The following is a 23,328-nucleotide window of genomic DNA, read 5'->3' as shown; positions in this document are numbered from 1 at the left end:
AAATCGACACCCTGACGAAAGACTTCCCACAACCAGTCCTAAAAAAACTTTGAGGCAGAGCCTGGCACCGATCCAGCCCATCCTTGGTGGACAAAGTTCAGCCATATTACGCTGGAAGAATCCCACCAAAGGATATTGACCACCAAATCGGGTTCCCCGTTTGACCCCTGTCCTCCAACACTTCTGAGAACCATAATACACGAGGTCAACCCCTGCATTAATTCTATTATTAATGCGTCCCTGCAAACAGGGGATATTCCTTCTCAATGGAAACTGGCCGCAGTCAGACCACTACAGAAAAAAGTAATACCTGACCCCACGACACTGTCTAACCTGCGCCCCATCTCCCTCCTCCCCGCAATATGCAAAGTCACCGAATCCCTTGTTAACAAACAACTGATGGCCCACATAGAAAACAACAACTTATTACATCCGTGCCAAGCTGGTTTCAGGGCTCACCACTCCACTGAGTCAGCGCTACTATCATCAGCAGAAACCATTCGTGCTGCCTTAGATCAGGGAAAAATGGCTGTCCTGATCCTATTGGACCTCTCTGCGGCTTTCGACACGGTGTCACATGCTATCCTGTTACACCGCCTGACCAAAGCTGGCATAGCAGGAACCGTGTTCAAATGGCTCAAGAACTATCTGGAGCAGAGACGACAGGTTGTCATGCTAGGCAATTTCCGTTCTGAGGAGAAGCTCCTGACATCTGGGGTGCCGCAGGGCTCAAGCCTGAGCCCTACCCTTTTTAACCTTTATATGGTACCCTTACTGGAACTTATCTCCACCTTTAACATCAGTACTATTGCCTACGCTGATGACACCCAACTTGTGTTGACCCTTGACAAAAATCAAACTGACGCTGAACAAACTCTGAAAGAGTGCTTAACAGCAACCTTTAAGTGGATGACCCAAAATCATCTAAAATGTAACTCAGCCAAAACTGAGATTGTTCCTTTTGGCCTCAAAAACTGTTTCTCCCCAAAGGACTGGTGGCCGGAAATGGTGGAAGCCCCCCCCCAAGACAACTAATTCTGTTCGAAACCTGGGCATTAAGTTCGACAATACCCTCTCTTTCAGTCTACAAGCCAAAGAAGTAGCGGGGACTTGTTTCAGAACCATCAAAAGCCTCAGGAAATTCTTTGATTTCCTTCACCTAAGTGCTAGGCGGACAGTGGCTGTAGTGCTTATAACTTCCAGACTGGACTATTGCAACAGTCTGTATGCAGGGCTGAATAAATCGGCCCTGCACAGACTGCAAATGGTCCAGCACGCAGCAGCCAGGCTTGTACTGAAACTACCCAGAAGGTCCTCAGCATCGGCAGCACTAGATGCACTGCACTGGCTCCCGGTGCATAAACGCATCCTCTTTAAGGTACTCACCATCACCTACAGAGCCTACCACAACCAAGGCCCGCTATACTTGAGGAAGTACTTTCAAGCATATCAGCCGAAACGAACCCTCAGGTCATCTACCACTAACCAACTTCAAATCCCCAGATTCAGGTTAACGACCAAAGGAGGAAAATCTCTTGCTGTCATCGGAGCAAAGGCCTGGAACAACCTCCCCTTGTCTCTACGCCATAACACAACAGAACTTAGTTTCAGGAAAAACCTAAAAACCTGGATCTATTCCCTTTCAGAATCAGACTACAAAGCATTGGTATAATCATCACCCTGCACGCTCACTAAATCATCATTACCTCCCATCTCTATTAACCATCTTGGAATCGCAGCGCCAAGATACTCCTTGGAGTGGTAGTGCGCTATATAAGAACACAATCACAATCACAATCATGCTCCTACAATTATAGGCCTCTTAGTAAGGGCTGTTGCTAAACGATGACATGTTTTGTGCCATAGAGGTGCACCTCTCGGGAGGCATACAGGGACATGCAGTCAAAATTATTGCTCAGCACACTGGGCTGGTATTGTCATAACAGCATTTGGGCCTTTATCATAACTTCAGAGTGAAAGGCATATATTAAGCATTTAGATGAAAATCATCTTCTGGATGAATAAGAAACTATAAGTGCTGCATTTAAGTGGCTTCTGCGTGCATGAGCTCCTCACCCCACTCCCCCCCTCGTTGCTTGTGTGTGCGTGAGCTCCTCCACCCTCCCCCTCCGCCTTCGTTGCTTTTGTGCATGAGCTCCTCACCCCCTCCCCCCTTTCCTCGTTGCTTGTGTGCGTGAGCTCCTCACCCCCCTCGTGGCTTCTGCGTGCGTGAGCTCCTCAACCCCCTCTCCCCCCTTGTTGCTTGTGTGTGTGAGCTCCTCACCCCCTCCCCCTCCCCCCTCGTTGCTTGTGTGCGTAAGCTCCTCACCGCCCTCCCCCCTCGTGGCTTCTGCGTGCGTGAGCTCCTCACCCCCCTCGTGGCTTCTGCGTGCGTGAGCTCCTCCACCCACCCCTCGTTGCTTTTGTGTGCGTGAGCTCCTCACCCCCCCCCACCCCCTCGTTGACTTTTTCTTTTGATAAGGTGGTATAATGATAGTTAGGGCTTATGCTGCGTTACGACCCCTGGCTGTGCTTGCTCCCCTGCCCCGTGGCTGTGCTTGCTCCCCTGCCCCGTGGCTGTGCTTGCTCCCCTGCCCCGTGGCTGTGCTTGCTCCCCTGCCCCCTGGCTGTGCTTGCTCCCCTGCCCCCTGGCTGTGCTTGCTCCCCTGCCCCCTGGCTGTGCTTGCTCCCCTGCCCCCTGGCTGTGCTTGCTCCCCTGCCCCCCTGGCTGTGCTTGCTCCCCTGCCCCCCTGGCTGTGCTTGCTCCCCTGCCCCCCTGGCTGTGCTTGCTCCCCTGCCCCCCTGGCTGTGCTTGCTCCCCTGCCCCCTGGCTGTGCTTGCTCCCCTGCCCCCTGGCTGTGCTTGCTCCCCTGCCCCCTGGCTGTGCTTGCTCCCCTGCCCCCTGGCTGTGCTTGCTCCCCTGCCCCCTGGCTGTGCTTGCTCCCCTGCCCCCTGGCTGTGCTTGCTCCCCTGCCCCCTGGCTGTGCTTGCTCCCATGCCCGCTCGCTGTGCTTCCTCTCCTGTGTGTGTATGTGGCTCTGTGTGGATATGTGGCTCTGTGGCTCTGGGTGTGTGTGGGGCTCTGGGTGTGTGTGTGTGTGGGGCTCTGGCTCTGGGTGTGTGGGGCTCTGGGTGTGTGGGGCTCTGGGTGTGTGGGGCTCTGGGTGTGTGGGGCTCTGGGTGTGTGGGGCTCTGGGTGTGTGGGGCTCTGTGTGTGTGTGTCTCTCTGTGGCTCTGTGTGTGTGTGTGTGGGGCTCTGTGTGGATAGCTTTTTTTTGTAGGTGGCTCTATGTGTGGGTGGCTCTGTCTGTGTGAGGGTAGCTCTCTGTGTGAGGGTAGCTCTGTGTAGGGGGCTCTATGTGTGGGTGGCTCTGTCTGTGTGAGGGTAGCTCTCTGTGTGAGGGTAGCTCTGTGTAGGGGGCTCTATGTGAATGACTGTGAGTGGCTCTGTGTGGTTGGCTCTGTATGTGTGTGTGGGTGGCTTTGTGTGTGAGGCTCTGTGTGGGTGTAAATACAATAGGTCATGTATTTGCGAGCGATTAAGCTATTGGCATTGTAAATGACAATGCCATTTATTTAACGATTAAGCTATTGGCAATGTAAATGACAATGCCATTTATTTATGATTTAAAAAAAAAGTCATGAGCAATGCCAATAGCTCCACCTTTAATGATGCCGAGACCATTGCATTGTAAATGCTTGTTTCTAAAAGCCGCGTTACATGACGAGCTCAGCTAGTCATCCGCACACTACCACCGTGGCTGATGACGAGCTGAGCTCGTCATCAGCAGCGTAGGGGTTACCTCAGCTCGTCATCAGCAGCGAAGGGGTTAAAAGATTACCTCATTTTAATACATCAGCTTCCTAGACATTTAAACCTTCGTGCTTCTACTATGTAATCAATAAGGAAATCCGTGTTAGTGGAGTAACTGGACACCATAGGCCCTATAAATGTTTGCTCTCTAGCACTGACAAAAAACATAGATGTAAAGTTATCCAGTGAGCACCATTTTATTGTGCTGTGAACCTCCTGTTGCTCATGAGTGTTGGGAGCTGCTCTAGGGATTTCACCTTGTTTTCTAAATGTATAATGGAAGCACTGGCGCACTCTTAAAAGTGTTTTGGGCAATGATTCTCCATTGGCCTCTGCTTTACCTGTTTCTAGCACTAGAATATGCTGACCTAAGTGTCCTACATCTTTCTTGTTTAGATCTCGTTTTAGAAGGCGCATGCGCTTTCACATGCAAGACATTGCGTTTACTTAGAGGGGGGATTAAAGCCCACCCTTTTCTTACAATTGGTTGGCTTCGTCACTCATTTCCTTGCTTCTCTTTAGTCACCACCTACCAGCTTTACTTCCTCTTCATGTGTTAGTACCTCCCCTTAAGCATGTCTCAAATGTTACTTATTTGTCCATGGTTTTTCCATGGCTCATGTGTTCGGAACTACTTTATTTTAGTTGCAGCAAGCCATAAGAGTGCTTGTGTTTGCATACTGTTCCCTCCCCCATCCCCCAACACCTGCCCCGCTCCTCTACTTGTCTCCTCCTGCCTCGCTTTGTTGCTTACCTGCATTGTTGCTTTTCCCACTCCCCTGCGCCTTTTTGCTTTGCCCTCACCCTCCCTTCTATCCGCTTGTGCTTTGCCCCACCATCCGTTTTGCTTTGCCCTCACCCATCCGAATTGTCCCCAGGACCCACCATAAAAACACATAATGACGCGGACACCACTGGCTGCGCCATATCGCTTTTTCACGTTCCCCTACCCCCATTTGTATTGCCTCCCTCCATTCCCTACATGTTGCCCGCCACCCCCATCCTCCCTCCTGTCAGCAATGAAAAAATATTTTTTTAAATTGCAACTCCCTCTGTAGTAACTTTACTACACCCCAATCCACCTGATATTTCATCCTTCATAAGCTTGGACATTTAGAAGTCTGTTAGGTGTCACACATTGAACCAGTTTCTCTTACTCTAGCCTGCCCTGTTCCTGCTCCTTTCTGCAGCCGTTTGACTTTAGTTGCACTGTCTCTGCATTGATAGATCCCTCCTTCCTTTCTTCCCCCTTAAATCCACAATTACCAAAATACTCAAACCCTTTACCGCATCTGCCACCCTTGAACGCCTCCTCAGACAGCCCATGCTAAATAAGCTTCAACTTTACTGTACCCCTGAGGTGGCTCTGTATTCTGAACTCTTTAATAACAATTCTTGGTGTAGCAACCTTTGCATTTAAGAGCATCTAGTATAATTTAAGTTCTTAGTTTGCTCTGTCCTCAAACGAGGACCACTAAGGGCAAGGGAGAAGAGTTACTCACCATGGGCTGGTTCAGTGGACAGTCTGTTGCTGTCTTCACTTTGATGCTTTGAGCATGATAACAAGGGTAACTAGCATTGGCAACCCAAATAGGCACTCCCCCCCCCCCCCCCCCCAGTCCCAGATTGGGTTGAATCCATCATCATTCTTTAGCTCACTTCGCCACCTCAGTTCAGACCCAGCTATATGCAAATCAGCCTTGACCCTGTGCCTCAAGGGAACAGTCCAGCCCGAACTGCCAAGCCAGGTCTTCCCTGAACCGCAAAGAAGCATCCTTCATTATAGTAATGCAGCATTTAAATCAGTGACTCCCTTCATAGAGGCAGTCTGCTGGTTGTGAGGTGTTTTCTTTTGTTGTTGTTTTTTGTCCGCTCAGAACTGTCATTGTGATGGCTTCTCCTAGTGAAAATAGTCTCATCTAGCTCACCCCCTTCCAGTACCTCAGCAAGTACTGCTTTGGAAATGATCCTCTTAGCTGTGAAGTGTAAAGTAACACTTCTACTTCACATCCCTCTGTTTAAGTTTTTAGCTGACATAATGATCTCCTTTGTAGTATCGTGAATTTCAAAACTGTAAGACCCTGCCTACCCAAGGTACCAGAATGGCTGGTCAATGTGGTCCTTCTGCTTTACTCACTGTCACAATGCCAGTGTCTGTTTAACTTTATAGTGGGTAGGCTCAGCCACCATCACAAAAGTGACTGATGTCCCAGCTCTTTCTGCTGCCACCCTCTACTGATCAGCAAAACAGGTCCTCCTCCCGTACTGCCTCCAGTTCTGCAGTAAGTAGTGTGAGCGCTAAGAACCACACCACAGCTATACTACATTATTTATGGAGTGTTGGGCATAAAGTATAACGCACAACAATACGGTCCAGCTCCAATGTGTGTGGGCTTAACCATAAAAGCACTGCCACTACTGCCATTAACTGGACTCTCCAGATGATACAGCTTCCTAGCAGAGCTCCAAAAAAAAAGGAATCCATGCTAGAGTACTCAAGGTAGGGAAATAACTAGGGTTGGGTGGTACACTCCACTCCGTCGGCAGAGCTTGTGGAGTTTTGCGCTCTCTGCTTGGAGTAGAGTCCGGCAAAAACTCCTTCAACTGCTGCATGTTGGAGTTTTTCATGCGTACAGCACGCTAACATTAAGTTTGCGAGCGAAGAAAAAACGAGTGCTAGACCGCCTCCTGCCGAGATTTAAGTCCCCGCAGGTCACTAAACTTTGCTTTGAGAAAGTTGCCTCTTGAGTAGAAAATCTACTCAAGCAGCAGAAAGAAGCTGCGTCCTCTGGTGCATAGTGTGGTGTCATTCGTGCTGATTTTATAGAGCGAAACAAGCTCCTGGTGCTAAAAATCACCACGAGCAGCACAACACACCGGAATTCTGCCACTCAAGGAACTCCACGGCATCTCGTGGAGTTTGAGTCACTCCATGGAATTCTGCAGAGTAAAACTCCATGAGTTCTGCCCACCCCTACAACTAACACTGTGCCCACTTGGCCACGCCCTTTTCAACCAGAGTTTGTGTCTCAATAAACTATTTTGTGGCAGATGGGGATACTGGTCTTGTAAAGCTTTATTTTGATTATTTCGCCAAAGTGTCATTTGCTTTCAATTTGTATTTTCTGCTCAAGGTCATACACAAGTTGTTGCAGATGCTGTGGAGCAAAGATATACTCTGTTGCAAGAATAAAAGAATTGTAGTGTACCATAGATACTGTCTAAAGTCATTACCCATTCTCACGAGAACAACATTTTAAAATCTTACATGGTGATGAAATCCATTCATACTCTTTACAAACTGCCCCTTACAGGGATGAGGGTGATCAGATGTAGCACAGGGGAGTGATTAAAGGGAGAGTGAACTATGCGTTACCTCAGCAACACAATATCAAGATGTCCAGTCTTCGCATTTATCAACGTATTATATAGGATTACACAACAGAAACTGAAGATAATACAGATTACTTGATCAAGTCCTCCAGTTCGGTTTCTGTGGACTGCAGCGCATCCACAAAAAGTGTAATGCCACAATGGGCAGTGAGGATAGGGGCACCTTTTAATTATGTAGTCCACAAAGTCTTTCTGGTACCAAGCAGAAGTTCCTAATGTCTCTACTGGGATGGGATGTTCTGGTGCATTCTTCTTTCAGAAGCCAAAATTTCCAAGGGAACATGCAGGGGAGAAAAGGAACTACTGGGGAAATCGGCCTCATTATTGTCTATCTCCTCAGTAATTCCCAAGTACTCTGATTCTCAGAGATTAACCTGGAATCCTGTTAATACATCATCCTGGGTGTTATTGGATCCCCTGGTAAGTGAGCACTGGTTATGAGTCCTGTACCAGCAAATACTGATCTACCGCTGTCAAAGTAAATCAACAAAATTGTATTTCATGACCTTGTGTACTTCTTGTCTTGAATCTATCCGCTGTCTTCTCTTTCAGTACCTTGGAACATCTGAAGAGGTGGCTCCAGCCAGATAAGGTTGCAGTCAGTGTGGAGGAGGTGCAGTGCCTGATCCCGCCACTGTCCAGCGCAGAGAAGCAAGATGATTCACAAGAGCTGCCACATGTAGAGCAGTGAGCCACATGATAAACATTGGGACCCTTTGCCCCTGGTTGGCCTTCATGGCAAGTGGAATACAGTCGACAGTGGCCATCTGGTGTGTAGGGTGTATGACTGATTCACCCAGAGACAACAACGCTAAGAATATTCTCTTTGGAATCGAAAAAGCATCAATTGACACAACCGCATGGGCCCGCTTTGGACAGACATCCTAAATCGTGTGCTCCATTTATTGTCTTGAAGCAGCTGTTCTCCTAGATTATTGGGTCTCGCCATGGAAACCTGCATTGATTTAATATAGCATTAGGGGGCTTCTTTTATGTGAAAATTAAGTCCATTTAGAACAGGTGACTTGTATATACAATGCAGGCTGTATGGTTTGCACATTGTCATCCGTTCCTTCGTTTTCATATGTACCTATGTATTTAGAACCCATAAAAGCCATGATAGAGGTCCTCCTTTTTACCGCATCTCTCCCCAGTTATAGCAACATTTGCGAGACGCTGGAACAGAGATACCTTTTTGACCTTCTAATGCCTATAAGATGTAAAGTTTTCAAAAAGTATGTAACACTGAGCTCTTTGGCAAAGGTGGGAGGGATTCCCAGAAGTACACTTTTAAAGTAAAGACATAACATTTATTTCTCAAAAGGTTAAGCTAGAATTGCTTGCATTTTTGTCCCTTGATGTTAATACACTCGAGTGCTAAATCCCACACCTGCATTTTTATATTCTATGAATATCCTCACTGTAAAAAATGAGGAAAACCAGTTGTCCTATTTAGCAAAGTTGTTTACGGCACAGCACTCATGATAGTTTCTATTTTTTGTGTGTAAAATGCTAATTTTGGGAAGTAATTTTGTTTAAGAAAGTTAACTAGAATGTTTACCCTTTACCAGCATTTCCATATTGGTGAAAATAGACAAGCCTCTTTGTAATGGTAGATTTAAATTTCACATTCACGTTGAAAATGGGAGGAATGCATTCATGGTCCATTTGTTATGTCATCCCCTTTGGTCAGTTCTGTACTTTATATGACCGGATCTGCTGCCGAATGGTGTACTAAGCAGCAAACCGGAGTCTGTATTCCAGATCAGTCCTTACATTGGACTTTATAGTGTACAATATTTTTTCACTGCTCGTTCAGCCTCTGGACCTTTTCAGGGAGTGAAAAGTTAGAATAGATTATAAACGGAGAGAAATGTTTCCCTGTCTCAGAAATAATACACTCCACAATGACACAAATCAAAAAGATGGCAGAACATCACTTTCCCAACTGCGTTGTTAGCCCTCTTCTCTTATCCTCCTGCCAATATTTAGGCTAAATTGCCGAGCTGCAAAAGTTTCCAAATCAATCCATTCTTTATAATTAATAGACCAAACATGTTTTGCAGCTATTCGGACATGTGCTCTTTGCAGTTAGCAGTGAATGGTCACCGCTGAGGCAGCTCAGCTCGACCCTCATCTTTAGTCTGCCACTAATATCACAAACTCCTTGCTGTTCGATCGGCATTTACATTGTTTTACGCCTAGCTTGATAACCTAGGAGTAGAACCAAGTTAAGACTGCTTTAAAAGGGCCAAGTATAAACAGTACATATTTTTTCATTGTTTTGAGACGTCTTGTACATCTGTCAAATTCTGACTCAATTGTAAAGCCCACACGCCTTGAGATCTTTGCATGTGAAATTGCAGTCTGCACCAATGAACCGCCAAAACCCATCGCTGTCTACAAACATGGCAGGGGCCAAGGGGGCTGACCTAGCCCCCCCCCCCCCACAAAGGAGCCCTCAGAAGTGCATGCTCTATTGTGCAATTAAATGCCTGCTGGTTTGAGGACTGCAGTACTAAATGGTCCATTTAAATGAATGGGAAACTGCAAGCAAGTTGAACATACCTGCATACGGGGTAAAGATCAGATGTGTGCCTCGAGATGTTTCTATTTTAGTTGTTATGTCTATATTGAGTAGTGAATTGCTAGCCTGTTTCTTGTTTTTAAAAGATTTATGTATACACGCTATCCACTTCTATTTTTTGTATATACAGACAATACGCATCACTTAATAAATACTTGAAAAAATGTCTATAGTCTCTAAAATATGAATTGAAAATGGTAAGAACTTTAGAGGTTCACGAGTTGCCACTTGCCAGGTTGAAGGTAATGAAACCGCTTTGAACGAATGTAAATTGTTAGTTGTAGACCTCAAATTGAACTACTCATTAACTGCACTTGCCTTTTTTTAGGTTTTGCCTCGCCAAAAAGATGCGCTCTGCGCATCTTTTTCGGCGCAGGCGAAAACCTGATGAGAACTGTAGTGTGCTTTGGCTCGGCCCTCCTCATTCATTGGCTGGCTCCGTAAATGGAGCCTTGCCATTGGACGAGGGGCCTGTCCGTCAATGCCGGACCAGACACGGGGGCGTTCCCGACATTCTTTGGCTTTTGCCGACGTCACGCGACGCCGGGAACGCCCCCGAGTCTGGTCCGGCATTGCCGGCACTTCTGCGTCTCTCCTGCCCCGTGACTGGCCGGCCGGCCAATCCTAGCGCGGCCGGCCGGAAGTGCCCGCCCCCGGCAGCCCGGGGGAAGAATGCCGTATCAGTCTGGCCTTTCCTGATAGCAGTATACGATACCAGCGCATTGCAGGAGTTCGGAAGGCCTGTTCAAGGGGAGCTTCATTTGCCAGCCCTTTGCGAGGTAGAGTTTTAGGCGAAACATCTTGGTTTCGTTCACACATTTCCCTTTCTTTTTAACTTGTATATGTTTGGGTCTCCTCTAAACCAGTCGATGTCAGAGGCAGCGCTTCTCGAGAACAGTGAAATCTATTCACTCAGATCAATGCAGCGCTTTAAGGTTCATTATTAAAACTCGATATTGTTGTAGAAAACCAGTAAAACGAAGGCCTTGAGTGAAATGTAAGTGTGAGTACAGAGTACGGAGACCCGGGAGCGGCTGCCCATTGAATCTCGCTGCTGTCGGAGGCTGCTCCCCAGATGGTGCCACAGGGGTTGATTTACAGATTTCCCGGTGGGGGTGGGAGGGTCAGATTCCCTGGAGCCGGAGGCCTCGGTGTGACACGCTTCTATTGTACCCTGTGAATGGGATGAATGGGCGCCAGTGTGGGAACCTCCGGGAGTCTCAGGGCCCAGCTTCAGAATCACAGCCCCTCCAGCAGACCACGGGTCTAGGATCCATGTGAGGGGGCGGGAGGAGAGGGCGCGGGGGCTTGGAGTCTAGAGAGGGTCAACCTCTGCCCGCCACCCCCACCTGCCTCTTGCTGCAGGTGACAGCTGCGGGAGCGGGAAGGGGAGAGTTGTTAAGAAGCACACACGTGGAGCGGGTGGGAGCTGCGCCAAGATTCCCCTCGGAGTAGTGGGCGCTGTATAAATGTTAATAAAAATAAATAGGGAAATATTTTGTTGCTCTTCGGACTGGGTTCCCATCTCCACGTGCCTTGGTTATTTTGCTACAAAGTCTCACGTGCACCCCATCCGAATGTGTAAACACCTTGGTGCTTATTTACAAGCCCCTTGCGCCACCCGCACGTCACTTTTCCCACGTTTAAAATGACGCAAACGTGGCGCAAGAGGCTTGTAAATAAGCCCCCTGGTTGTGTAAAATCTCCATTTCTACTTTGGGTGTAAGAGGCCCTCGGCACCCGGCGTCGCTTTGCCGAAGTATCTGAAGACGTAAGCACGGAATTGTGCTTTTCAAATTCCCGTTTTTAATATATTGGACCCCCGGGTGTTTCCGAGGTTGTCTACAGCCCAGTCTGACATGATATAGCCCCGGTGCCACTCCCTCCGGTAGTAATAACCTGCCCCGTTCTCGGGTCCTGACAGGTCCGGCGCACTGAGGCCTCGCCGCTGCCACAGGCTGCTCCCCAGATGGCGGCTGCAGATTAACCCATGGGAGGGTCAGATTCCCTGGAGCCGGAGGCCTCTGTGTGACACGCTTCTATTGTACCATCTGAATGGGATGAATGGGCGACCGTGGGAACCTCTGAGAGTCTCCGGCCCCAGGGCCTGCGGCAAGAGCGTGATTCATCCGCAGACCGCGTTCGCATGGTATGGTCGTTGTCAGAGCATGCTGGAAACTTAGGGGGGGGGGGGGGAGGGGGTGATTGAAGGTACTTCCTATTACTTACATCAACTACTACTTAGTTCAATTATGGGTAGAACAGTAAGAGGTAAGAAGACACAAGGAACCCCCCCATGCAGCACTTGCCTGTAGTGATAGCTGTCACAGAGGGCTGTAGAGCCCAGGAAGTGTGTGTGTATGTCGGTGTGTGTGTAGGGTGGGGGGGGGGGGGGTGTTGGAGGGGGTGTAGCTGCGAAACACACCTGGTGGCAGTAGTTGCAGTCGGCAGGCATCCGGGTAAGCGGGGATACACCTGAAGAGGGATATTTGCCGACCTCGCATGCCTGTACCTGTAGGTATTAGGAGTGGGGGGCGTGGGACAGACTCGGAGAAAACCCCATGAACCCAACTTCCCTGTACTGTTGGGAGTCATAGGCAGCCCTGCATATCACTCTGTGGGTGTCTGAGGCAGAGGAGGACGTTGGAACCCCCCCCCTGCCCTACCCCCCCCCCCCCCCCCCCCCCCCCCCCCCCCGCCTGTAACTGCAGGTGCCGTGGGTTGGGGTGCAGTGAGAGGGGCAGCGCTTGAAGACAGCACCTGTCTGTACCGGTGGACCTGAGGGTGCGTGGGGCGCGCAGAGAAGAGCACTCACCGCAGACACACCTCGCCTCAGCAGTAAATGTCACTGGGGCACCTGTATCCCTCTCCGCCCACTCTTTTTTTTTTTATTTCATAATGATCCATATCATACCACGGTTTTATGACTCTTTTCTTTGCACACCTGCTCCTTTTACCCCTCCCCCCACCCCACTTACCAGCTGCAGGTTTGAAGCTTTTCACCTTACCTGTTGCAGGAATAGTTGAGTTAAAGGGCTAGCAGTGTCATGTTTCAGAACCACTCTCCACCCGATACTCCTCATGCCCGACACTCCACCCACCAACAATTATCTAGTCCCTTCATGTCAGGTTCTCTTTCCAGGCTCTAGAAAACTGGAAAGAACCAGTTTGAATAGTAGAAAGTAGAGAGCTTGTGGAATGTGCATGGTCGCCCTTTTGGAGACCTGTCTTCGGCTTCATGTATACCCACCCGTGCCTTTGATCAATCAATCAATCAATTAAACAGCATTCGTAAAGCGCCAGACTGTCACCCCTATAGGTATTTTGGCGTTGTATCTCCGTCGAACTGCCAGGTCTTGATGGAACCCTGCTGGCACAGCTGCACATTTAGAGGCCTACGCTGGCACTTTTTAGTGGGCGTGGCATCATTTTAATGGGTACCACTGGTGCTACTCATCAAGTCAGCTCAACTTTTCACGAGACTTTACAGGCATTTTCTTAGCCACACTTCAATGTATTTTAGGAAACAGTACAGGTACATCCGTGTTTTTAACAGGACTGTTTGGCTTCAGTGAAAGATTGCTTGAGACTCTACAGCAGCACTGGAAGCTCTTGGAAGCCTCTGAAACCATCGAGCTGCAGATTCAGAGTGGAGCTGCAGAGTGCAGATTCAGAGTACAGAGTGGAGCTTCAGAGTGGAGCATCAGAGTGCAGATTCAGAGTGGAGCATCAGAGTGCAGATTCAGAGTGGAGCATCAGAGTGCAGATTCAGAGTGGAGCTTCAGAGTGCAGATTCAGAGTGGAGCTTCAGAGTGCAGATTCAGAGTGGAGCTTCAGAGTGCAGATTCAGAGTGGAGCTTCAGAGTGCAGAGTGGAGCTTCAGAGTGGAGCTTCAGAGTGGAGCTTCAGAGTGGAGCTTCAGAGTGCAGAGTGGAGCTTCAGAGTGTCAAGAGCAATGCCAATAGCTCTAACTTTAACAAAGGCAAAACCATTGCATTGTAAATGCTTGTTCTATTATTTAAATGGCACGTGGTGGGTCAAGGGGCTGAAACACTAAAAGTAAGCAGTAATAGGTTTATTTCGAAATTGACAGTGGTTCAACCATATGTTTATATTGCCCATAGATGACAACGGCGTGGTCCATCGAGACTGCTGATTTCCCCATCTCCCTAGCTTAGTGTTCAACATTGTATTTTCTCTTACATTACAATGTATTAATGGGTATGATGTCCAAAGGTATTTTGCAGACTCAAAGTCTGAAATGTACAAAACCACAAGGTTTGCAAATGTAAAATACCTTTTCCCATTTCCAAAAGCCAAATTTTACAAGCCAGAAAAGTCTTTCCGGCCCTTGGATATCTGCCTGCCAGTAGATCAGTCAGACCTGACCTAGTGCTAGACAGGTGTATCGTAGTGGCATGTACCATCATCTGGTCACCAACCTGAACACATGGTATGGCCGGGTAGGGCAAACCCCACCAGCAGTGACCTCTTCTAGAATGTATTATGTGGGATCTGTAAACACAGTTAAATTTACCTCTAACTCCTTATAGTCTGTTTAATATACTATCAGGGTTTGGATAAGGTTAAAAATGGAGGGGGAGGCTGGTGGGTGTACATGGATACAAGCTAATGATCCCTCACATCTTACAAAAAGTACACAATAATCACGGTCTACAGGTTTCAGCCATTCATACCCAGTACAGTCATGGGCTTTTGTTAGGACCTCAAAGAACCGGTCCCTGTTCTAGATATCAGAGCAGTACCCTAGAATCTTATGTCTCGTACAACAAGCACAGCCACATACAGTTCCTCGGGATATTTTCTGTTGCCCACGCTCTGGGGAAGAAAAATTGAAGTAGGATACTGTATATCCCAACGCGGTGTACATGCCACCATTAGTGCATTTCTTATCATTAATATTGTTGCTATAACCATTTGTGAGGCAGATGTTTCTACCACAAAAAATGCCCAATAACATAGTGCATTATATACAAACCACAGAAGGTAGGCGTAGACTCAATCAGTCTTAGGCGCTGCCCCCCGAGTCTGAGGATAGTAATTGTAGTTTTAACTCTTTTTAGAACTCCTTTTAAGACTGTCTGTTTGCACTTGACAGATACTCCATATGAGAGGCTAGTTTAAAAACCAGTGAAGAGTAAATCTACAGAGACTATACATAGACTGTGCAATTCAGGACTGTGTGGTACATGCCGGTCGATGTCATCTAAAGCTGTAGCACATACTTGTGATTTCAAACTCCTAATCTATAAAAGTCAATAAGTATGTGTGAGCAATCTAAAATGTCGTACATCATGGTTAGTAAGTCTGTGGAAAGATAAAAATGTGACCACGCGGTTCTACAAAAGTTGTCCAAACAGATAATTCAGTAAGGCACATAATGCCTACAAATGGTACCTTTTGGTGAGCTCACTCATGCCCCATTGGAAACCGTGGAGGCAGGTGGCCCTTTAGTCTCGCACTATAGGCCCACGACAGATACAGACTTTACTAATGGTTCAACCACTTCAAAAGCGTCTGTCCCATCGGTATACACCTGTTACAACGCAACTTTTACAACTACCTACCATTACAACGCAACTTTTACAACGCATACCATTACAACGCATTGCGCTGGGGGGCGCTCTAGGATAGGGAAAAAGTTTAATTTACTATCCAACACCTTCCCTAGTGTCCACGGGGACTGGAGTTGGAATAGTAAATTATACTTACCACTATCCAGCACCTCTAAGCGCTATGCGTTGTAATGGTATGCGTTGTAATGGTCGCGTTGTAATGGTAGGTAGTTGTAATGGTATGCGTTATAACGTCATACATCCGTCCCATCTATAGGCCCAACCACTTAGAAGGTAGCTGTGACCTCCATGTCCTGCATATTGGTGTCAATAAAGGCTGTGTGGGGTTTTAAACTCTTAAGTGCATCCAGTATCTGGGACACGCCTCCCCCAGTTGTGCATGTGAACGCAGTACGTAATGTGGACTGGGTTTAGAAAGTAAACCGAGACGAAAGACTATAAGTTTGAAAAGTATGGCATGTGAATGGTGTTATTGATTGCAGATCTTGTTAATTTAAGAGTGAGGTGGATGTGCCTAAAATGTCTTTTGGGGTGTCAATCTGTCATTATAAAGTAAATCCTAATAAAAAGGCTTTTTTTAAGCCGTGTGTGCGCCTCGCTGTCCATAGTGTGAACACACTGTATAGGCACAATAAAACGGAGGCGAGCAAACTATTAGTTGCCAATGTGTCCTGTGTAAATCATATGTTTCATTGCGACTGACTGGGCAAAGTGCTTTAAGTATAGCGAATACAACCAGTACACTGATATCCTAATTAAGGAGGGAGGTGAGTGTGATCCAATTGTCTCCCAGAATCCCTTATCAATCCTATTAAAAGTACATAGGTAAAATCATACTCTTTTTAAACAATCGTTTTGATGAGTTCCCATGCAATATTCTGTCAAGGCACTAAGTGACAACTCATAATGAAGGTCCCATAAAGGTTACTTTCAGTTGTCTCTAAAGATTAGATATGTCCCAATAACTTAAGAGGAAAAGACCAACTAGGGAATATTGTCTTTGAGGCCATTTTTGAAGGTGATAGATCAAACGTTGCTCCTTTTCGAAAAGGACTTTGTCAGCATTTCTAGGGACATGGTCAAATGTCTCCAGAACTACCCATTGGAGATTATTTACTGTATAGTTGTTGCTAATTTTTGTTGGTAATTTTGCACCTAATTGTGCTCCTGTGCTTCCCTATTGGGGTCTTTATCTTCCTATTGGTCATCTCAGTGTAATTTAAACTGCATGGGCTGGTGATCATATAGACCACATGGGTGGTGCTGCAGTTCATGTGCTTTTTTAAGAGTCCATTTTGTGTTCAAACCGTGATCTACAATCGTAGTCGAGTTGGTTAAATGACAAACATTACACGATCCACACGGATAATGGCCTACTACTGGTTGTGAGCCCCACAGCTCTGACACAGTATTGGTTCTTGTCGGTGGTGTGTATGGTTGTGTGTGTGTGTACACTATATGGTCCCATATATTCAGCCCTTTCTTATGGGTGAATCTTTTTTTTTTTTCTTAGATTCAGTGATCCTGACTTGGTTATGCCCCAATTCTTGTGGCGAAGCCTTTTAATGTAGTTCGAGGCAACATTGTATGTGGGTACGCAGGTAAGGGGTTCCGTCTTGAGGGCATGTTCAGATGGATCCAGTAGTCTTTCTCTGTATTGGTGCCTTGCTCGTTTGTACATGCTTCTGTACAATGTGATCAGGGTAATCTGTCCCTCATTTTGTCTGCAAGATCATTCGCTTGACGTTTGTAGTCCTGGATGTTGCTGCAATTGCTTCGAATCCGTAAGAATTGACTATACAGGAGATTTTCTCGTAAAGGGCGTGGATGAAAAATGCTGAATTTTAACAAGCTGTTCTTAACCATCAGCTTATAGTATGTTTTGTTTTTCACGCCATTTCCTTCTGGGTAAATGTTAATATCAAGGAAGGGTAGTGAGATGTCGCTCCTGGGATGACCGAACTTTAGAGGATTTCGGTCAATCAGCATGTGTTCTTGTTTAAAATGGCTTGCATTCAGACCTGTTTAGCTGGGGGCAAAGATGCTGCCCATTGAAGTTCCGTGGGTCTGTAAAAATTGGGAAAGCTGGAATTCAAAGAAATTCTCAGTCCGTGCCAACCTACAGCATTCCAAGGTGTATTGTACTGCCATTCTTCTTTAACGAGAATCTCCTCTATGGTCTCTAGAGTAGCATCTTGCGGCAGGCTCGTATACAAGCTCTCAATATCCAGTTTGACCAGTAAATTGCAGGCTGGGTCAAAGTGTACATCCATCAGACGTCATCGTAGATCCAGAGTATCCTTGAGCTAAGTTGTTTTGCGTTGTACAATTGGTCTCAGGAAAACGTCAACTAACTGGGAGAGGGGTTCAAGGACAATTTGATCACACTCGCCTCCCTTCTTAATTAGGATATCCGTATACTGGCTGCAATACACTATACTTAAAGCACTTGGCCCAATCAGTCTGACTCAAAACATATTATTTACATGGGACACATTGACAACAAATAGTTTGTTTGCCTCTATTTTATTTTGCCTATAAGCTCCGGCCACACTATGGACCACGAGGCACATATGCCGCTTAAAAAAATGCCTTTATATTCGGATACATTTTAGGACAGAATGACATCCCAACAAACATTTTAAGCACATTTACCTCACTCTCTAGTTAACAAGTTCTTCACTTCAAAAACACCATTCACACACCATACTTTTAAGACTTGGTCTTTTGTCTGTTTAATTTCTAAACCCTGTCCACATTACGTACAATGTGTCGTGCATGACTGGGAAGGTGTGTCCCGGATAATGGAAGCACTTCAACAGGGTTTAAAACCCTGCATGGCCTCCATTGGAACCAATATGCAGGATGTGGAGGTCACGCTAGGTGATTATGCCAGACGGCTACCATGATGAAGTAAGTGGTTGGCCCTATTGAGGGGGCTGACATTATTGAAGTGTTTGAACCATTGGTAATGTCTATATCTATCTTTGGCTTGTAGTGTGTGACTAAAGGGCCGCCCACCTCCATTGTTTCCTATTGGGCATGAGTGAGCCCATCAAACGGTACCACTTCTAGGCATTATTTGCCTTGCTGAATTGCCTTTGTTTGGACATTACTTTTGGGGCTCAGTTTCATAATATTTCTTTTGTTACAGCGTGGCATGTTTGCAGAAATATATCTAATGGTATTTTTAATTTATTTACTTTCTTTTGTTGCAGCGCGGCATGCCGTGATTTATCTTGAAAAATGTGGGTGCGCCTTTCTTTAGGAGAATGCACCATTTACAACCCTTCCTCACTGCTGGTATTATTCTATAAATGCCTTTTATGTCACGGAGCACGATCCCTCACAGGGTGCAGTATATTATGTGTCCCAAAGAGGTTCAAAAGACACCTAGTGATATCCTGTGCTACTGCACTCTTTCACTGCTTTGTGCACAGTAAAAAAAAAAAAAAAAAGTAAGTAGTTGCTGTGCCCACAATAATATATATATATAAGGTCCCAAAGGCGAGACCAATTGCATTGCAAGTGCTTGTTTAACTGGCCTCGCATATTGAGTATCTCTCAGATGCGAACAAACCGTGTTTTTAAAAAAGATTTCCAAGGAGTTAAAACTACAGTTACCAGTTCCCCGGGCCTTCTCTGATCTTATACGCTTGCTGTATACAGATCCATTGGCCCGGCTCCAAGGAATGGCGAGCTCACAGATCAATTTACCCTATCACGGGGAACCAGACATGGTTGTCCCCTATCGACGCTACTGTTTAATATAGCAACGGACCCTCTTGTGCGTCATCTGCAGGAACGCTACTTGCAATGTGGTGGGTGGGGTTAAAAACAAAAAATTTGCTTGAATATACACATTAATCATGGCACTTGTATTGGGTTTTGTATTGTTATGATTTGCTCATGGTTAGAAGGATGGCTCAAGTTTATTTTCTATGTACTTGCTGAGTTTGGCTCTTTTTTGGGGAGTAGATGGCACAGGGTAAGATTTGTGTAGCCTCTTGGAATATATGCGGGCTGAATGATGGCAAGAAGAGGGCTCTGCTCTCTAGAATTGTCTCGGCTTTGCGGATTGACCTACTCTGTCTCCAAGAAACTCATGTCCCTTGGAATGATCGTGATTGTCTGAATTCCGGGGTTTGATTTGATCGGGTGCTCTCGTCAGACTTCGAATATCAGAGGGGTTGCAGTCTTACTGAAACAAGGGGTTGGTGTATGCAGGAAAACTTGCCAAAACAATGCAGGGAGATAGGCTATTACAGAGCTGGTAATCAAGGGTAGGCCCTTAACAGTATGTACCGTGTATGGCTCAAATTTAGACGACCCGGCAGTTTTTCATCATTTGAATGTAGAACTGGCACCGTTCTCCCATCCTACTTGTTTTTGTGGAGACCTGAATATTCATTTACCTGCGGACTTTAATTTATCAGGGGATCATAATTATGGGGGCAAGAAACCTAAGGTTTTTAGTCCACTTCGAGCCTTGGTTCAAGAACATTGCTTGATTGACCTCTGGGATTACCATAATAACAATCAGGATGGCTTTACATATTATTCTGCCCCGCACAATAAAATGGTCCATTTGGATTACTTTTTTATGTCAGATCAGTTAGCCGAGGTCTCTTTCATTTGAATCCCCCCCAAGAATTCTATCAGATCTTAACTCTCTACTAGTCGAATGTCCTCTTCCTCAGGACTTGGCTGTCCCAAGGATATGGACATTTGAGAGTAAACTGTTAATGGAACAGTCCCACCTAGACCATATGAGGAAATGGATATCGGACTTCTTAAACATCAATAGGGGGACAGCTTCTGACACCACGGTTTGGGATACACTAAAGGCTGCTGTCCGGGGGGAGACTAAGAGTTTTTCGGCCTTTCGCCGTAGGGAAATTAGGGAGCGTATTACTAACCGTATGGATGAGCTTAGAGCAGCAGAGGTTGAGTTGATAAGTACCATTAACCCCTCCCCTGCTGATGACGGAACCGCTCCGTCATCAGCCGCGGTCGTGCTGTGCTGATGACAGAGCGGTTCCGTCGTGGCCCGGCCGCCGTGCCTTCGCAGCGCTGATTTTCGCGCCTGCGTGGCGCATTCTATTGAGCGTGCTGGGCCGTGACAGGACCTCTCTATCATGAACACAGAGCAACCCACGCTGGTGACGGAGCGGTTCCGTCACCAGCATGCGCCCGCCGCTCGACCCCCCCCCCCCTCCCCCCCCCACTTAGCACTGCGGCGGAATAGCCGCCGCAGTAAAGGGGTTAATGAGAGCCGGGACACAGAAGAGTCAGGCTTTGGTGGCTGAAGTCAAGGCTAGTCTCCTTGAGTTTTTTGGCCATGACCTCGCTGCGAAGTTCCTGCAGTTCCGTACGGAGATGTCGGAGCTGGGTGAAAAATCAGGCAGGGTCTTGGCCAAACGGCTTCAGCAGAGGAACCTGGCTAATCGTATTATTAAGATTCAAGACTGTAGAGGCCAGGTTCATGATACACCAGAGGGGGTCATGGGAGTCTTTCGAAAGTTTTTCCACACACTATACACCGAGGAGAATACTTCCTTAGATATAGAGTCGAAAGCAGAGGCTTTTCTTCAGGATATCAACACCCTCCATCTCACACCTCAACAGAATACAATTCTATCTGCGCCAATTAAATGGGAAGAGGCTGAGCTTGCTATTAATTCACTAGCAAATAGAAAAGCTTCTGGCTCAGATGCAATTCCCCAGGCGTTTTATAAATTGCTCCGAGCAGAGGTACGGCTGGATTTCTTGCTAGTTCTTAGAGACGCTCAGCATTGCCATATACCAGATTCTTGGCGTCAAACTAATATTATTATTATTTTTTTTTTTTTTAAGGGAAATCTGAATTAGACCCCTCCTCGTATCGCCCTATATCTTTAATAAATACTGATAGCAAGATCTGTGCCAAAATTTTGTCATCTAGATTGGCCTTGTTGATCACTCCTTTGGTCTCATTGCGCCACCACGGCTTTATCCCAGGCAGGGACACGACCGATCACGTACGTCGGGTTATCGCCTTGCTGGACTGGGCAGAGGTTACTGGCTCTCCCATTGGAGCGATCCTGTTGGACGCCGAGAAGGCGTTCAACAGGGTCGCCTGGGGATTCTTATGTTCAGTTCTTCGATGGAAGGGAGCCAGCCTGGAGTTTTTTCTGGCGATTCAATCACTATATACTTCTCCAGTGGCCACCATATCTGTATCAGGGTTAGTCTCATATTTATTCAGTATCAGCAGGGGCACCCGGCAGGGCTGTCTCTGCTCGCCCCTGCTATTTGCTCTCTACATTGACACCTTTTTAAATAAAATTAAGCATTCCTTAGATATTCCACCGGTCAGGGTCAATTCTATTGAGTATACGGCATTAGCTTATGCTGATGACCTTGTCGTACTGACCCAAGATGTGGCATTGGCTTTTTCAGCTCTAAAGCTGTTGGCTAAACAATTTGGCCCTCTATCTGGGTATAAACTCAATGCCACCAAAACCCAAGTGATTCAGTCCTCTGTTATGGGTCCGTCTCTAGCCCCAGTGGTCCACTCCGCAACAAACTTAGGAGTTAAAATTACGGCTTTAGTAAGCAATATTCCAGAACTGAATATTTTGCTGGTAATAGAATCAGTTAATTCTATTCTGATAAGACTGGATAACCTACATCTTTCTCTGTATGGCAGGTGCAACGTTCTAAAGATGCTGGTTCTCCCAAAGTTCTTATATTTATTTAGAACTATCCCCTTGGAAATTTTTCAAACTAATCTGGCCAGGGCAGAGAGGACTTGCAACAGATTCCTCTGGGGATATCATTGCCCTCGCAGGGCTGCGACTTGGATGTGCCTCCCGAGAGATCGGGGTGGCTGGTCAGTAACTAACCTTTTTGTTTTATTTCTGATCCTCAATGATTCAACATTTTAGTTTACCACTGCTTGGGGATAGGGTGGTAGTTCCTGTGTCTCGTAGGTCCTCAATCTATGAAATAGGTCTAGGAGATGAGGCTAAGGGGATTCTACTACGGATTCTTGAACCTAGTGTTCGAGGCATGTGGGCCGCTAAATTCATATCTTGTGCATAGATCGCCGCCTAGTGTTGGGTCCGGATGATTGCACCTTGTTGTCCTGGAAGAGTCTTTGAAGTATCACGAGATAGGTGGCTCCTCCCCTGGACTACAGTGCGCATGGGCATCCTCTCATCCTCAGATTGTTTTTTTCTGCCATTGGGTTTGGATGTGTTCCGTGACTCTCGTTCGGAACCTATAGGAAAAACTTGTTTCCTTCAGGCCAAAAGGCCCCTTTAAGCGTCGGTACTGTACTTCGTTCGGTCTGAGTTAACTTATCCGGTTCCCGGATACTTGAGCACGTGTGCTCCCCGCTTTTAGGCCCAATCGAAGATTGACATCGACAATTGAATTCCAGGCCCGTTTAAGCGTTGCCCGGTCTGTAACGCGAAGTATCCTCTCTGACGTGCACCCTGTGTGCAACAGATGTCTGTCTCCAGACCACGACGAGGAGAGTTGCTTGGCCTGTTCGAAATTCAGGTCGGAAGAGGCACTCACTCTTCGACGTGAGGCGAGACTACCGGCGCGGAGAGCGTCGGATGTGGAGGATATCTTTGAGGCTGGGGACGACGAGGGTGTCCAAGAGGAGGAACCGGAGCACTTCTCCGACCCGGCCTCCTGTCAAGAATCTTACTACGGAGAAGAGGTAGACAATGAGAACATCGAAGACGATGAAGCCGTGGAGGTAAGAGACGACTGTATGGCCATTGGAACCGCAGAGGGCGGCTCCAGCGATGAGCAAGACCCAACCGAACCTTCGGGGGTCGAAAGTGACACGGTCTTGTCAAAGGCTCAGGTCGAAGCATCGCCGGAAGGCCATAGCCAAGATCTTTTTACTCATTCTACAGCCCCGCAATCTGGCCCGGCTA

General features: G+C 46.9%; 1 protein-coding gene across 2 annotated transcripts in view; it reads left to right on the top strand.

The window, feature by feature from the left end:
* CCDC32 (coiled-coil domain containing 32) overlaps positions 1 to 23,328 on the top strand; it is a 223,147-nt gene that overhangs the window by 76,727 nt on the left and 123,092 nt on the right. Inside the window, exon 4 of one of the 2 annotated variants that reach the window (XM_086937416.1) lies at positions 7,760 to 9,962. The exons of the other annotated variant lie outside the window; for it this stretch is intronic. Coding sequence (XP_086793542.1) covers positions 7,760 to 7,898 — 139 coding nt within the window. The 3' untranslated portion in view covers positions 7,899 to 9,962. Of the gene's footprint in view, positions 1 to 7,759; positions 9,963 to 23,328 lie in introns of those variants that run through there. 2 annotated transcript variants of the gene reach the window in all.

The sequence above is a fragment of the Lissotriton vulgaris genome, chromosome 9 (assembly GCF_964263255.1).
Source record: "Lissotriton vulgaris chromosome 9, aLisVul1.2, whole genome shotgun sequence".
In the NCBI taxonomy this organism is placed as follows: Eukaryota; Metazoa; Chordata; class Amphibia; order Caudata; family Salamandridae; genus Lissotriton; species Lissotriton vulgaris.
Note: the sequence above shows the minus strand (reverse complement) of the source record. Positions and strands in the feature narration are given on the sequence as shown.